At 34.3% G+C, this 17,508-nt stretch overlaps 1 protein-coding gene across 1 annotated transcript; it reads right to left on the bottom strand.

Moving 5' to 3' along the window:
- Nucleotides 1-15,563: 15,563 nt before the first annotated feature.
- LOC128553381 (big defensin-like) lies at nucleotides 15,564-16,825 on the bottom strand. The gene is made up of 2 exons (XM_053534521.1): nucleotides 16,594-16,825; nucleotides 15,564-15,744 (listed from the first exon to the last, which is right to left on the bottom strand). Exons 1-2 carry the CDS (start codon nucleotides 16,823-16,825, stop codon nucleotides 15,617-15,619), a joined length of 360 nt encoding a protein of 119 aa, XP_053390496.1. The 3' UTR covers nucleotides 15,564-15,616.
- Nucleotides 16,826-17,508: the final 683 nt, after the last annotated feature.

Below are 17,508 nucleotides of genomic sequence, written 5' to 3'. Positions count from 1 at the left end.
AGGAAGACCCAAGGTACCCATTTCAAGCATGAACGTGTACCTAGGTAGAAACATGGGCCTTCCTTAAGTCATCTGGATGGCTTCCCTAGATGGAGAATTTTACACCTCGCTGAAATGGGTTGCCTTTATTAGAACGTGCAAGTGACTAGGTGACGACAATTAGAAAAGTTATCAGTGACTAATTCTGATATTGGTGCAAAATCACATGATTATCTCGCCATCTTCCGATTTACTAGTAATACGAGTTAAGGCCGTAATTGAAAACACTGGTGTCTTTCCGTCATAAGCATGATAAAGTCCTGTGGCAGAGATTTTGACATGTTTTACTAGTAAATAAAATGAACAAATTGTATCAAAATGATTAACCTACTTAATTTTGAAAGAAGCTCCCAAAACCTTATTTTTTATAAATGAACTAAAACATCCTTTTACACTTCATCTCTCCCCTCAGGTGAAGCTTTCTTTGTTGTTGTTGTATTTTTCAACACATATGTATAGGCTTTCAATTTTCGTAAGAAGTAGAAGAGGCTTTCGACAGATGTTGTGCTGTTTTGTTTTATATCACAGGTACTTCTATAGCTCATGTTATAAATATAGTCAAAAATATCAAACTTCTTTTGTCATTATGTTTACGATAATAATACAGTTGTGTGGCTAAAATGTTTTTTCCAGGTACTCCTGGCGTTGAAAATGATTCAAAACGTGTACATCTCAAGCAAATGAAAAACTTGCAAAAGAAAATTACATCTGTCATAACTATTAAAGACTTGAAATGGAAAAAAAAGAATAATTTTATTACTGAGAACACCCTAATTTGTTTAGACAAACAACTATAAAAAGGTTAGGGAAAAATGACTGATATTTTCTATTAAACAGAATACAGACAGCAAAAGTACATGTGATCTATACACTTATGACTGATTAATGACATTAACAGAACATACTTTTTTTTCTAAGAATTGAACCGAAATTCCTTTTCCAACCGCACAAATAATAAGAATATACATCAAGATCAGATAAGATTGCATAATTACATACATTCACATCACAACAAACAAATAAATAAATAAATTCGGAGAATTACTGGGTCTCCTCCAGTAATGTTTTGGAATTTCTTTTTTTTTATATGATTATATTTTGGGCACTTATGTTATGGCTTCTGTCACACATTGGTTGTGTCGTCCTGGCAGGTGCGCCGATGTGCCTTTACAAACTTTGAAAGTTTTGGATATTGTTTTGGCGCAAGCACCAACGCGACAAAACAAAAATAACCAGGCGACATGTCGAAACATAGAACGCGACAGAACGATTTTATTTTATTTTTTTTTTTTGCAGAGCGCTCCATCAACGAAGCTTTTGTTTTGGAATGTTGGCGTTCTCGCTAAAACGAAATGAAATGTTTCATTTTGCCACGTTGGCGTGCGCGCGGCTATACAACATTTTTCCTTGTGTCATTTTGGCGTGCGTGTCATCGCGACATAACGAAACATTTCATTTCATTTTAGCTTAAGCACCTACATGCAAAATCAAAATCTTTGCAAATAGCGTGCATGAAAAATCTCTCATTTCAGCTAAGTATTTGCGCCAAAGGCAAAAACAAAATATTTGTTGATGGCGCGTGTGCTACCACGAAACAAAATGCTACATTCTGTCGCGTTCTATGTTTCGTATTGTCACGTTTTTAGTTTCGTTGTGTTATATTGCGCGCGTTCCAAAATATCAAAAAAAAACTAGAATGTGTCTGTAGGACACAGGGTGTGCCCCTACTGGTACATTTGTCACAAATAAGGGGAAATAATTCAAATGTTTGCAGTCTGAATGGGGTATAGCCTCTAAAAACATTTTAAGAAAAGGATTCATTATTCTATACCATATACTTTTGGAGCTATGAGCATCACAAACAAAAACTTCACTATTTTGGCTATTTCAAAGGCCATAACTCTGTAAATAATGGTAAGATTCTCAAGAAGAATACCAAGTGTGCAAGATCACATTATGATAAAGACTCAAGCAAGGTTTCATGAATGTACATCAAATGCTTTTTGAGCTAGGCACATGATTAGGTGAAAATGTGCATGTTTTGACTATTTCAGGGGCCATAACTTTAAAAATAGGGGAAGGAGCCAGCAAAAAAATAAGAGGTGTGCAAGTTCAGATCACGATAAAGATGTGTATGTTTTCATCTATTTATATCATATATATTTTTGAGCTAAGTGCGTCACAAGGTGAAAATGTGCATTTTTGACTATTTCAGGGGCCATAACTCTGGAAATAGGGGCGGACCCAGATGAAAAATAGGAGATGCACAAGCTAATATCATGATTAAGACTCATGCAAGGTTTTATGAATCTGTATCAAATACTTTTTGAGCTATGCGTGTCACAAGGTGAAAATGTGCATTTTTGACTATTTCAGGGTCCATAACTCTGGAAAAAGGGGCGGAGCCAGACAAAAAATTACTGCAAATTCTGAACCCTGATCCGACCCGTCTCATACAATTTAGAAAAAATACTCTTTCTAATGATTTGTTAACTTTACTTACTTGCCCATTAGGTCATGTTTGATTTGTTAGTCGACAAAACTCTTTAGTCTACTTTTTAGCAAATGTAATATCGTATTAGATACAAAATAAAGCTTGTGGCATCATATACGTTGAATGTGTAATAGTTTTGACTAAACCATAACAGATCACATCAATTTTAAATACAATCGATTAAAAACCATGCTATAAAATATGTTGCTTTTCACTTATTCATGTCATTTTGAATAAATGGTTATGATTAATGTCGATCTACAGCTGAACATCAATAACAAAATGTAGAAAGACACACCAGCACAAGTAACGTATTTTGCACTCTTTCGTTGTTTTCCTGTTGTGTACGAGAAACAAGCTTGATCTGATTGCATAAGATCTGCGTGCATGCAGTCCCCTATGTATTTGCATAATGTCTAAATTTGAAAGCTTATTAGATGATTTTAATTTACTGCTCTTGAGAGAATATTGCTAAAATATTTCAGGGGCCATAACTCTGGAAAAATGTAAAGATCTTAGGGGAAAATTGTCAAAGTTCGAATGTCGTATGTCTAATGTCGATTTTTGCACGATATTCAACTTTTTTCGAATGTCGTATGTCGTATGTGTTGCACTGAACGACATTCAGATTTTTTGCCAAAGTTCGAATGTCGTATGTTGCGTAATGGACGACATTCAAAATTTTAGAATGTCGTATGTCGTATGTCGCGCATTGAACGACATTCAATTTTTTTGTCAAAGTTCGAATGTCGTATGTCCAATGTCGCTTTTTTGCACGACATTCAACTTTTTTCGAATGTCGTATGTCGTATGTCGTGCACTGAACGACATTCAATTTTTTTTTGTCAAAGTTCGAATGTCGTATGTCCAATGTCGTTTTCTGCACGACATTCACCTTTTTCGAATGTCGTATATCGTATGTCGCACGCTGAACGACATTCAATTTTTTATTGTCAAAGTTCGAATGTCGTATGTCCAATGTCGTTTTCTGCACGACATTCACCTTTTTCGAATGTCGTATATCGTATGTCGCACGCTGAACGACATTCAAATTTTTTTGTCAAAGTTCGAATGTCCTATGTCGTATGTCGCGCACTGAACGACATTCAAATTTTTTGTCAAAGTTCGAATGTCGTATGTCCAATGTCGTTTTCTGCATGACATTCAACTTTTTGCGAATGTCGTATGTCGTATGTCGCACACTGAACGACATTCAATTTTCAAAATTTTCGAATGTCGTATGTCGCGCAGTGGACGACATTCAAAATTTTCGAATGTCGTATGTCGTATGTCGTTTGTTTAGCCAACTTCACACAGGTAGCGTATACATACCATATTTGCAATTACAATGTACCACAAAAAGTTTTTATAACGGAAACGCATGGAGAAAAGAAAATGACTTATGTTAGCGTTTGTTCAGGATTTTAGCTTTTTGCACTTAAATCAAGGACTATATTGCGTCTGGAATGGAGTGTTATTGAATAAAATCATCGAGGAAACGGTTTGCCTATTTGTTCTGTCAAGCGGCGTTATGACGTGTGTATAAGTCACGTCTACCGTTTGCTTGGTGAGGATGGATAATCTGACATGCAACTGAACTTCGGACAAAACTTCACTTCGCAGCGAATTAAAATTATTCATTCATGTTCAGCAAAACATAAAGGTCGGGTACCAAATGAAACAAGGTTAGCCTTTGTTTTTTCAGCTTTTATTTTATAATATTTTGGATTTAAGACCTATTTGTGTAATTTGATTGGGCGTGATAAGTTTTAAATTTCTATGAAACTAAAAGGCAGACTCAGATCTAGTTGGTGGTAAATTTTCAATTTTAATCAAAGAATGATTTTAGATCAGAAGGTAGGTTAAATAGAACATTCGGTTACTGTCTTATAAATTTAAATTTATTAAGTGAGTCGGGGGAAAACATAAAAGTCGAGGCTTTTACCTACTTCTATCTCAGTTTCTTTTTATCCTCAAATGTATCTTATATTTCTAATAGTTTAGTTGTCAAAATGGTAATTACGTTCTCTGTAAAAGATGATTTGAACCACACGAAAGGGCTCACATTCGTAAAGATATTATATTTTACTAGTATCAAATAATTAATTAGTCAGTCACACTACACCGTATAGCGTTAACGGAAGCCCAACGTATAGAAAATTGCGGCAGAAAGTAATACGCCCCAGCTGCTGAGTTTAAAAGCTGTGGCAATTTTTAAATTTTACTTGTATTGTCCTTGCATTTTATCGCAACTTCTTATTTGCAAAAGAGGTTAACCCTTTTTTAGCATTTATATCAAATTTTACATCTTCATTAGAAACGGCCAATTGCTCTTTTATATTTATTTCTACCAATTATGGGCAGGTTTAGCGTAACAAATACCATCTTTGTCTGTCTCAAATCGGTACCTATTAAGTTCCACTGAAGTAATTAAAAAAAAAAAGTTTCTTCTCCTGGCGTTACAAGGATTACGAAGTTGTCTCCTTTACCAGTGATAAACTATTTGAACACTAGAATAAATTATTTTGTTATCTGTCACCAATGATTTTAAGATGGTAAAATGATACAGCTGTGCTATATTTTTAAAACCAGACATAAACTGGCTTACCTTGTATGGACGTTCAATATTAAATACGGGGTTTGCTGGTCGTTGATCTGACGGCACACCCGGGCAGAATATTAACTACGTGTTTTCATGGTTATAAAACGATTGACACAGGAATAGGAAGCTGCACTGAATCAGATATATAACTAGAATGATAAATTTTAATCAGTCATTAAAGATGCAGCATTTTTTAATTATATGGTGGTATCATTATTATTATGGCTATTTTTCCCCAGACTATACTTACTATTGCTCATGAATTTATCAACCTGCGGTATTTAAACAGTGAATAATAATCCTGCAATCTACAGTCATATTCGCAGCAATTTGACGCAATGATAAATACTTTAAAACCCCTGGATAAAAGTTGGGTATGTTTCTGCCAACAACCAGCAAAAATATCAGGTAGATCATGGTGCGAAAGCTACTTATTTCCTCAAATGACGTGACACTGCGCGAATACAAAGGACACTTTTTTATCTGATGCATTCGTCGATAGTAGTTGTGGAATCATAATTGAGTTACATTTCAGCTTGGTCAAGATAGGTCATTTTAGTCAACAATGTTAAATTTATTTTGGTTTGTCGCATTTGTTTCAAATATAACTACCAAATATAACTGCCATACAACCTAGAAATTGCAGCTATCTTTTGGAAAAGGGTCTTTACTTTTGAATGTAAAATTTACGTTTTGAAGTATTGTAATTATTCTTTTATTCAAGTTATATATATTCACACAGAAAATGGTCCGATTCACAATCATTTCCGAAAACAGATGATCCTTTGAATGCAAAATTACAGCTCCGTTAGTAGTTTACCGTAACTGTCTAAATTATTTGAAATATTTTATAATGCCCAGCCTCTATCTTATTTCGAAGGTTTAGGCTGTATTAAATCCTAAATATGGATGCAACCTACCCTTAACTGGGGATTGGAAGCAGACATTAGACTAAGTAGACCATGAGGTGGCAGTATTAATGGAATTATCAAAAGCATTCCACAGTTTATTTGCAAAATGATGTAAAGAAATAAAAAGTTAAAGCATAGCAAAAGTTCCTTCTAGGGCACATCTATATAAATATATTAAATATATAATGATCATCTTGTAAAATTTTGGTTGCAATGTCTGTTTAAAATATTGGTCATCAGTGTGCGGACACAAGGACAAGACCATTCCTCCTTATTGACATTCTGTATTCTCCCGTATTATCAGGGTGTCAGTGGCGCAGGGGTTAGCAGTTTGGACTACAACACAAGCGATCCGCGTTCGATTCTCGGTTGCGGCTGATATACCGATTAGTTTTCAGTGCTGGGTGATTTACTTTAATTTGGTACTGTTCCAACAGTATCGGTCTAGACTGGGTGCTGGGGATATAAATTACGCCTGCCTTGAGCTTGGCTGGAAATACGTTGTTCCATCCATCCCAGGTGGGGACTTTCGTCGACAAGAAACTTTACTTATTTTTAAGCGCCCGTGGGGCGTTACATTTTGCACCAAGAGTGTGTTTATTTCTGTACCGACTACCGAAATACATCAAAAGAAGAACTATGTTTTTTATACTGTCTAAAATGTCAAGTAAGTATTTGCGCCTACATAAATGTCCAACAACAAAGTAAATACGTTACCACTTTCAGTGGGGTAAATAGGGCAATAAGAATACACCGGCTACATATTAGGCCCAGTTAATCCATTTCCACATGTTTCGTGAATTTGTTGCGCATAATTAGAGGGTCGTAATGGGGTTTGTTTTCACATATTGACCATGCATTCTAAGGTAACGATAATATTTATTTTGTTGTTTACATTAAAGTTTGCTGATATATGTCTATCTGTCTGTACATATGGTATGCTCTTCAAGAATGGAGAAAATAGAAGAATCAATCAATCATTCTATGTTATCCGCGAAGCGCGTTCAGTCAGAGAGTCGCCTCAATTAGGAAATAATGAGTTTAACGTCAAAGGTTATTTCTAATGTCACGGAGTTTGATTGGCCAGCTTGTAATGACATCAGCTTTCGAGGTCAATTGCTCAGTGAAGTGTGACTTACCGGCCCTGGTTGTTTCTCCTTCTCAAGAGAGAAGGAACAATATATCCTGACATTAAAGACATATGGGCTTTCTAAAATGTGTTGCAATGTTAATACTGCATTTCTGGAACGTTGCTAATGCTGTTGGTTTATACAGAATTTATTTTAGGTTGACTGTGAAGGAAGTTCTACAACTTATATTAATCACTCTCGACACCTCATTTCTGATGGAATTCATCGCCACGAGGGTATGAGAGAAGAGGCCAGATTCCCTTTTTAATGCCGAGCGCCAAGCAAGGGAGCTACTGGTATCACTTTTCTCGTCTTTGGTATGACGCGGCCGAGGATCGAACCCACGATCTCCCGCACTTAAAGCGGACGCTCTACCACTAGGCTATCGAGGCTAATGCTGTTATGTATGGCCTTTTGGATTGTTTGTAGAATACAGCAGGCCATATCGTTTCCGAGTTACAAAATTGTTTAATTTTGCCAGTGTTTAAAATCTTCTTTCTGAAAAATGAACTTTGCCATATAAATGATCTACCCTGGATTTAAAATATATAGTCAATGAGGGTTGTTGGCATGTGGATATTAGGCCATATCGCTCTAGGTTGAACAGTAACGCTGCGATGTGTGCAGGTGCTCGTAAAATAAAACACAGCTAAACAAAATGTCCTTTCAATGAACATATAGTAAATAGGTGGTAGATTTATGTTTGTCCTGGAATTTCGATGGGTATTTCCTTATCATATATAGCATCCATTATTGACAAAATAAATGCGTCTAAATCTTGTGATACCGAAAACCTGGAAAAATTTCGAAAAAGTGATTGAACTGCGACATCAGACTACCTTACAAAAATATATATAATTAAAATTTTGTTGTACGGGGTTTTTAAAGTGTTTGATTTGTTAGTCGACAAAACTCTTTAGTCTACTTTTTAGCAAATGAAATATCGTATTAGATACAAAATAAAGATTGTTGCATCATGTACGTTGAATGTGTAATAGTTTTGACTAAACCATAACAGATCACATCAATTTTAAATACAGTCGATTAAAAACCATGCTATAAAATATGTTGCTTTTCACTTATTCATGTCATTTTGAATAAATGGTTATGATTAATGTCGATCTACAGCTGAACATCAATAACAAAATGTAGAAAGACACACCAGCTCAAGTAACGTATTTTGCACTCTTTCGTTGTTTTCCTGTTGTGTACGAGAAACAAGCTTGATCTGATTGCATAAGATCTGCGTGCATGCAGTCCCCTATGTATTTGCATAATGTCTAAATTTGAAAGCTTATTAGATGATTTTAATTTACTGCTCTTGAGAGAATATTGTTAAAGTACTCGATAAGAGATAAAACAGAAAAACACGAATGTAAACTGAGTTTCAGTCTATAAGTACAGCTAAGAATTCAATTTTGCTGCTTTTACAGAAAGGAGAAACACTTTACAAACAAAATCGCCAAATAAATGTACATTTTGTGTATTTCAAATATCTATTGTATATATCATTCTAAAGGTATATTTATTATTTGTGAGGACACAGTAGGTTCAATGCAATATATAGTTTGTTCTTTGTTTTGTGTAATTTTTGTATAGTTTCCATAGTTCAGATATTATGGGATATATGTACATACATTTTCTGTCTTGAATACTCGTGTTCTTTATGGGAATAAAGAATGAATATTTTGAATGCCCTACATGAAATATTAAATTTCCTTGTAGCATTACAAAAACAACGTTACAATATTATAGTTACATTGGAGAAGTAATACATTTTTAACATTCACCATTTCTCGTTGTAAAGTTATCGCTCTTCGAAAATGGCCGAATATTGTAGTTCATTTCGAAGTACTGAGGGACGAAATGCAGCTATGTATGATCTTAATTGTAAGCCGCTGGTTAAGGATCTTACCGTCGGACGCTCGAGTAACGTTTTCTTCCTCACATATTGTCTTTTTGATGTTAACTTAATTTGGAAAAAAAAATTCTACACAGAATAGAAATAGCTTTATTACATCAAAAGTGTTTGCGAGATATCAGACGATTGTATTTGCAAGATCAAATAAACTAAACGATTCTACATTATAAGACATCAATACGTTGACTGGGCGTTGCTATGGTTAGTTAATTACTATTTTGTGACATTCTACTTTCAAATTGATAATTTTATTTGTTAGCGGACATATTAATGGTTATAACGGTATTAGTTGTACTAAACTGCAAATAAACACCGGCTTTAGTGGAATTATATTACATATATATTGAACAGATTCCGTGGTCCCAAAGAATCAGTTATTATAACAACACTGAATCTAAGACTTGTAGCTCTGTAGATAATATATGAGAGTCTGTATACCCCGGCATCTCGTACAGAATTACGTTCACCTGGACTTAGATCTACTGAGAACCTCATTTCAAAGTTGTTGCCAGACATGCAGATGATGATAACTCTGAATCTATTTTTAATAGAAAAACAAAGCAAAGTCAAACCAAAGGTGATTCAGTTGTACACAGTACTAATGACACCTGGTTTTAAAAGTACGGGGCGTGTGTATTGTTTGTGACTATAAAACGGAATCGACCATAATGATTGTAAATGTCCCCAGATGGCAATTGAGACATCAAGAATGCTTGACAGTATTTTCAATGCGTATTCAGTATTCAACAGAACTCGTACACGCAAAAAGACTGTATCCTACAAAACTGACCACGAGAAGGACGCATGCTGTACTCATGGGCCGATGTAGAAGCGAACGGTTTGGTAGTAGCTATTATTCCTATAACCGAAGATATTATACACCCTTATCCGCACAGAAATGGCGGTTGACATTTCTTTCATAATTGGGTGTAGAACCCGTGCGCAAAATGGTTATTGAAACAGCGACAAGCATCCGGAAAGTTAACGGATTTTGTTTACAGAATATTTCACAACACAACAGTTTCTCCCTATGCAACTGGTAATTCTGATAATATCATATAAATTGTATGGACTAGTCGCACAATAGTAGACATTTTATTGGACACACCGATCAAAACAAATCTTCTAACGCAATACTTAGTTTCTTGCCTAGTCCTTAATAGTTACTTCAAAGACACTGCTACACGTTTGGAAAAATATATTGTAAATAATTATCATGAAGACATTTTAAGACAATAGAGGATAAATCTATAATTTACGACCACATCCCGTTTTTAAAAACCTCGCACAGAACCCATATGAGCCGTGCCACGAGAAAACCAACATAGTGGCTTTGCGACCAGCATGGATCCAGACCAGCCTGCGCATCCGCGCAGTCTGGTCAGGATCCATGCTGTTCGCTTTCAAAGTTTATTGCAATTAGAGAAACTGTTAGCGAACAGCATGGATCCTGACCAGACTGCGCGGATGCGCAGGCTGGTCTGGATCCATGCTGGTCGCAAAGCCACTATGTTGGTTTTCTCATGGCGCGGCTCATACATTGTGCTGAAGTTTTTGAACAGGTAATTTTTACATAAAAAAAATTACGAAACGTCTATTAGCACAATTCGACAGCCTTGTTAGTTGAATGAAAAGAAAAGTTGAAAAGGGGGAATAACTTTGTATAATTGCAAAACAGGGATATGGAACCTGTAAAATGCATATCAGTTCATGACCATGGACAATTGTGTGGAGTTTCAATCCATTCCCATAAGTGGGTACTGAGATACCAGCTTACATAAAAAACTGCTAAGTCAAAAAAGGGACATAATTTTGTAAAAGTGCAATGTAGAGTTATGTATCCTGTACATTACATGTAAGATTATGACAGTGAACAAGTGTGTGAACTTTCAATCCATTTCCATTAGTGGGTACTGAGATATACCAGCTTACATTCAAAACCTTAAACAAAAACTGCTAAGTCGAAAAAAGGGCATAATTTTGTTAAAATGAAAAGTAGAGTTATCGAACCTGTGCACTGCATGTCAGATTATGACAGTGAACAAGTGTGTGATGTTTCAATTAAGAGGATAGTGCTAGGACTGGTCAGCCCGGTGTCAGTATAATGTAACTGGGTGGGATATCATGCCACGTGTCTACGGCCTGATATTCCAGTGATGCAGCACAATAAAGTTGGGCATTGTGATCACTGCTACAAGTACCTATTCTTTGAATCATCGATCTAAAAATTCTTGGGCCGAAGCGAGAAAAAGAGGGTTTTTTATTTTTAGAACATTGCTGAGAACAGTAAGTATCGAATATTTGTGTTCCGTCATCTTTGTTAGATTTTCAATTTGATGCTTGCGAATTTTGTGTTTTGCTATGATCTCAAAATCGCAAATATTTCTTTTTTATTCTAAGATAGGTTTATTCGGGAAACGTGCATTTCTGCTTCTGAATTGTTCCAATTCATACGACAGTTACAACCAAACGATTAGTTTTTAAAATTCTAATAAAGAGACGGAAGTATTATTTTACTTTTAAGATCATATTTTCCCCCTTTGATGTGACAAACATGTGTTCTTGTACAAGGAATGATGATGTTATTGTGATCCGGATTCGATTCGTTACGGTATGGTACATGGTACGGGGTAAAGAAAATATGCCAACCCCTTCATTCTATATATAACTTGTGCCAATGTTGCAATTTAGAAGTTTACTATTTTTGTGTAAAACCTAGACAACGGCCTGTTTATTATGTTGATGTTCAGCATATTTGAGACAAAAAGGTCTGCGAGGTACATGACTGTTCTGATAAATTATCGACCAATAACGCAGAAAAGAAATAACTTTCATTTAGGAAGAATCTCTAGGTTTATAAATTTCATCAGCTGGTTCTCAGCTTGCCATTGCATTTGCTCGCAAAGAAAGCAAAGTAAAAAAGAAAAAACCTGTGTTAGATTCGAACGATTCTGTCTTTTTCGTTGATTTTTATTAAAACTCCTATCTTAAAGGCGACCCGTCGAGACAGACAGGAACAATGGAAACAATTACTGTATACACTTAAATTTAAAGCCTGCCCTCTTAGCTCATTAGGGAGAGCGCAGATATCTACGGATCGCGGTATCGTGAGTTCGATCCCCGAGCGGGGCATATATTCTCCATGACGATTGATGAAAGACACTGTGTCTGAAACCATTCGCCTTCTACCTCTGATTCATGTGGGAAAGTTAGCAGCTTCTACTGGTGCAGAATCAAGGAACACGTGTTAGGTTAACTGCACGCCGTTACATAACTGAAATACTGTTGAAAAAAAACTGCAATAAACTAAATTAAAGATGACTATTTATTTATTTATTTATTTATTTACTTTCGAAAATGATAAATTTTAATGATCTCAAGCAGGAAAACTGGAAAATGTTAAAATAGGAAAACGTGCTTGGAAGTGTTACACTATTAAGATTTATTGGTGTTGTAGTCCATGTAAGGTCTAAAAATGATTGCTAATGAAATACAGCCTCTTATCTGTTAAGGATGTGTGTTTGTTTTTCACGAATATGGAATATATCCCACGGAACAAATGAGGCAATTTTTCTTTGAAATATGAAAATTGTCCAACTTCAAGCTAGGTGAAACACATTACATGTTCACAAACAATAAACAAACTTTCTTCTTATTTCTGCTGATTTCTGAACAAACAAGCAAGGGAGTACACCAAAATAACATCAATCATGATAGTGTTAATGTGGAATTTATTCCACAGACAAAAGTGTTTCATTAACTTGCATAAAATGAGAATATATATTAAGTTCAGACATATTCGAGGACTACATAATGAGGGGTGCTAAAAATGCGTAGTCTTTTGCCATAATTTCAAAATATGTAAACAAAGACAAACACTAATTTTGTATCACTTTGAAATTAATGTACTCTTGTACAAAAAATCCAAACTGTTACTTGGCTTTGATCTGATTAATGTAGGATAGATAGATTCTTTATTACCTCCGCAGATAGGAGAGCAAACATGTTTTAACAGTAATCAGTACAAATAAGTAATACAGATAAATAAACAGAGAGTACTAACACGACAAAATACAGACAAATAGTAACTTAGTAGGATAATATAAGCTAGGATACACTAATGGATGCACGTGCCATTAAAAGGGTCATGAAATTAGCCTTAATTTTTTCAAACGTTTTTAACAGAGTTTTAACAGGTCACCATTAAAATTCACCCATTACTTCTTACTATTTAATGGTTTTCATGACCATAGTTCTAATGCCATACATTAAAAAGCCATTAAATAACTATATTAAAACCCTGGTAAAATAAACCTTGTTAAAATGACTTTGATGGCCATGAAAAGCTGCTTAAAATAAACCATTAAAATAAGTTAACAGGCTCCTTAAAACTCCATGAAAAAATTTAATTGGCATGAAATCAATGTGCCATTAAAAAAGTACCCCTTAATTCCACATTAATTAGTAAGAACTGATGGGGCCATTAAATTTTTTAATACTCTGTTAATGGCCGTTAATTATTAAAAAATTGATTAATGGCCTCATTAAATATATCAGATTCAATTTTAATGGGTTCGTAATATTTTAATGGTATATCAAATTAAGGTCCATGAAAATTTGCCATCAGAATTAGACATCTTAAGATAATCAACTTCATATTGATATTTGCCGTATTGATTTAAACTACGTATTACTACACATGTAATAGTATCTACACATATGTACTGTTTTGTAAAATGCTAGAAGAATGTTTGTTTCTTCTTTTTTTCTCTTATTATTTTGTAATGTAAACACATGTAACAGCCTCATACAAACATTTGTCATATTGTATCCTTATTCTGTCATATGTTCATATGAAATGAGAAAATAAATGGATATTGTATTGTATTGTGTTGTACTGAAAAGGGTGTACTGGTACCGGTTTAATAGATCAATTGACCATGTGGGTAGTTTTAACTATTCAACATTATAATATTGACAAACATTTTGACCAAGGTTTTATTGGTACAGACATTAGGTATTAGGTGTATTCAAAAAGCAACTGTTGATGACAATGTCAGCGCACAATGGGCAATTACAATTTAGCTCTACTTCAGTACTTTGTGCTCAGGTGCATGCACTTAAATAGCTAAGAGTAAATGTTTGAGGGATTGCATCACAAGTAGCTTCCCCCATCCCCAATCAAGCGTACCACACTCTTTGATTCATTGAAACGAAGAAGCGATTGATCTGCCCATGCCCCAAATGAATTTAAATCAGACTGTAAATCTTCACAATCATGTGTATTGTTCACTTCTCTATAAACCTTAGTTTCTACTCAAGGATTGGAAATTTTGAAAATCTAAACTAGTCTGAACACACATTTTATAATGTAAATTCCCTACCCCACCCATTTTCTTATACAAATGCTGATTATTTGGACAAGAAAAACAAAAAACAGAAAAAGTGACATGCATCAATACGTATTTACCCTTACCAAAATATTGTAGATTGATGTTATCAAATAAATTAATATGTTTTCATCCGACTTTCATTGAAATAAATCCGATTTTTTGTAGGAACACAATTTGGCAAACATTTGAAAACAATGGCGTAACTGCATCAAGGGGAAATAACTTTAATGCAACTAAATATAACATCGTGATATATTATAGACGATGTGTGCGTAGTAGATCTATGTATTTATTGTCACTAAAGTCCATTTTAGAACAATATGGGACTGGAATTATAAGCATCCAATAGGAGTGCAAGCCAAAAACCAAAGAAAGAAAATATACGAATCACATTTTACAGAATGTAGGATTTAATGGGCATCACATTGCTTTTAAGAGCCATTAAGTTTACTCTTAAATGAAATCGTACAGAACCTGAACATTTAATGGACATTAAATCAAATTTAAGGGCCATGAATAATCCTGTTAAATTCAAAATATACAGAATTTCACTATTTTTTCAAAGCCATTAACTATTTTAGCTACAAAACTATTCTTTAATGGCATGATTCTTGGTCAAAAATGAGTGTTTTGATGGTATTTTAACACGTAACCAATTAATATTGTGAAACCCGTTAAATAAAGTGATGCAAGAATTAATGGGGTTAATTAACGGTTTTCCTATTTTAATGGATATTTTACAGAGTTTTAAACCATGTTTAATGGTATGTGCATCCAGTAGTGATATCAGCAACCGATATATTATAATGACATAGAATTGTACTGAATAAGCAAAATCTGTGCAAACAATAGCAATGACAAATACTATGAGCACGTATAGTCAATATGGCACAATCTTGCTAAAATTAGGTATTAGCAACATATGGATGGTTATCAACCCTTCACTTCATGCCTTGTCGAAACGAAATACAAGGCATAAAACGGGTAATCGATAAACAACCTTCGTTTGAATTCCTACTCGCAAATAAAACATGAGTAAAGGCTCGTTGATAATTTTCTAAAACAAGCATTCATTTAATCTATTCTTGTTTATTTGAAAACAAATACAAATAGCGTCGAATTAATCTTATATTCTAGTTCTGCAGCAAGTAAGATTTCCACATACGGGAGTATTGTAATGGTCAATATATTCATGGCTTTGGCATGGATCTCTACACCAGCCTCTGTTATTTGCGCAAGAGTGACTGTCAGATGCTGTGGAAGAGTTAAAGACATAAAATAAACATGTATGTATGCCGTCATCTTCTAAGCTGAAAATACTTTTTACAAAACGGATTTAACGTAACTGATGTTCAAACTTGTCTGATATTTTTGTTAATTTTATTCCTTACGGTATTTCATCCGTAATAAGCAACAGTTAGAATGCTTAAAAACTGTCAACGTTCTGAAAGCATCTTTATTGACACACTTGATTTTCAAAGTATATTAAGTAATATTTTCACAGAGTAAATGTTCATATGTAGCTAATCCATAATAGAGATCTAGTAATAATTATGCACCATCTTGAAAAGAATGGAAGAGGAAGTTTTTTGTTCTGTAGACAAATACCTTAAAAACAGAAGAATGCGGAACATAAAGCTGGAGTGAAAAGTCTACTTTAAATTTGATCTATTGGTCAAAACCTTTAATAAATATTTTGTAATATCTAACAAGATGGACATCGACTTGGTAATGTAAAAGACAATAGGTCAGACTAAAAATGTAAATTAAAAATATTTACTCTGGATGAAGTGGTTCCTCTTTGCCACAACCTTCCTTTCTTTAACACACTTCCAAGATATATTACACAGCTTATTTCGTTTTTATGATATGTTTGTATTCTGATATAGAATATTGTATATGTGCATCTAGATTACAACATTGTGCAACTATTTGATTGTTTTTGTCGAGTAACAAATTATTTAAAAAATAAACTAGACTTTTCTATGTGGCTTTCTAAGTGTAAAATAAACAGTGGGTTTATCGAAAACTACTCTATGTGGATTGAATTTCTATAAAATATTGCCTTGAACAAATAGATAACTTATCAAACATAAAGGATACAAGTTCTAGAGACGGAATACTCGTAAAGTGCTGCTACACCATAAGCGGCAATAAGCGCCGCCCAGACCCATGGTGAAACTGCAACCCCTGCATATAGTGGCAGAGCAGCGACAGCATATCTTTTCTGGTTTTCATGTTGTTCGTCCGCTGACTCAGTGAGGAGACATATTGCCGGAGTTGTAACTGTTAGCAAAGTGATGTAAACGATACAGTAAATTGCTGTTCTCTTCATTGCTTCTATTCTGTAAAACTGTCAAAGTAATATCTTGTAATCTGCGTTCAGTATTTAAGACATTAGATAGAAAGGTATGTAGGATGGCAGACTGACCGACCAATCGATCGAGAGAGAGAGAGACTTTCTAACGTAAACATTTACTGGTGTATATCTACAGGCATCCAACTGAATTTATAAGTCATGCTTTCCACATATCTAGAGGGGGATTATTAATTACGGTTTCAAACAAAAACAATTATGAGGTCCCGTTGTGGTATATGTTTAAACAATAACGTAATATACTAGTATTTAAAAAGACATTCAATATTCGATTTATTCAAATTATAAAGTTTCAAACGTAGACGAAATATATCATTTTGACCTTGCATTTTAAGTAACAATATCATTTAAAACAATATCATATAAATTTGTTTCTTACTGATATCCTTTAGTGGCAATTCTGATTTACTATTGGAAGAGGGTATATTTTCAAAACACATTAGTACAGCTTGCATAATTTGCATGTCAGCATGTTGTCCGATCTTCTGAAAACTAACTTTTATAAATGTTCACTTTGTTAAAGTTCTTTTGGGTCAATGCACATCAATGGGTCAATGAGCTCATATAAAAAATGTGATGAAGATGAAACACATATTTTGGAGTGCACTAAAACAGTCCTAAAAAATAAAAATAAAACAAAA

The sequence above is a fragment of the Mercenaria mercenaria genome, unplaced genomic scaffold (genome assembly GCF_021730395.1).
Source record: "Mercenaria mercenaria strain notata unplaced genomic scaffold, MADL_Memer_1 contig_3765, whole genome shotgun sequence".
Taxonomy (NCBI): Eukaryota; Metazoa; Mollusca; class Bivalvia; order Venerida; family Veneridae; genus Mercenaria; species Mercenaria mercenaria.
The sequence above is the reverse complement of the archived record's forward strand: the minus strand, read 5'-3'. Positions and strand labels throughout refer to the sequence as shown.

Excerpts from the sequence above, each read along its gene's own strand:
- LOC128553381 (XM_053534521.1), bottom strand. The coding sequence starts at position 16,825 with ATGAAGAGAACAGCAATTTACTGTATCGTTTACATCACTTTGCTAACA. Across the intron at positions 15,745-16,593 it reads GTATTCCGTCTCTAGAACTT|CATCTGACAGTCACTCTTGC; the intron begins GTATCCTTTATG and ends ACTCTTCCACAG.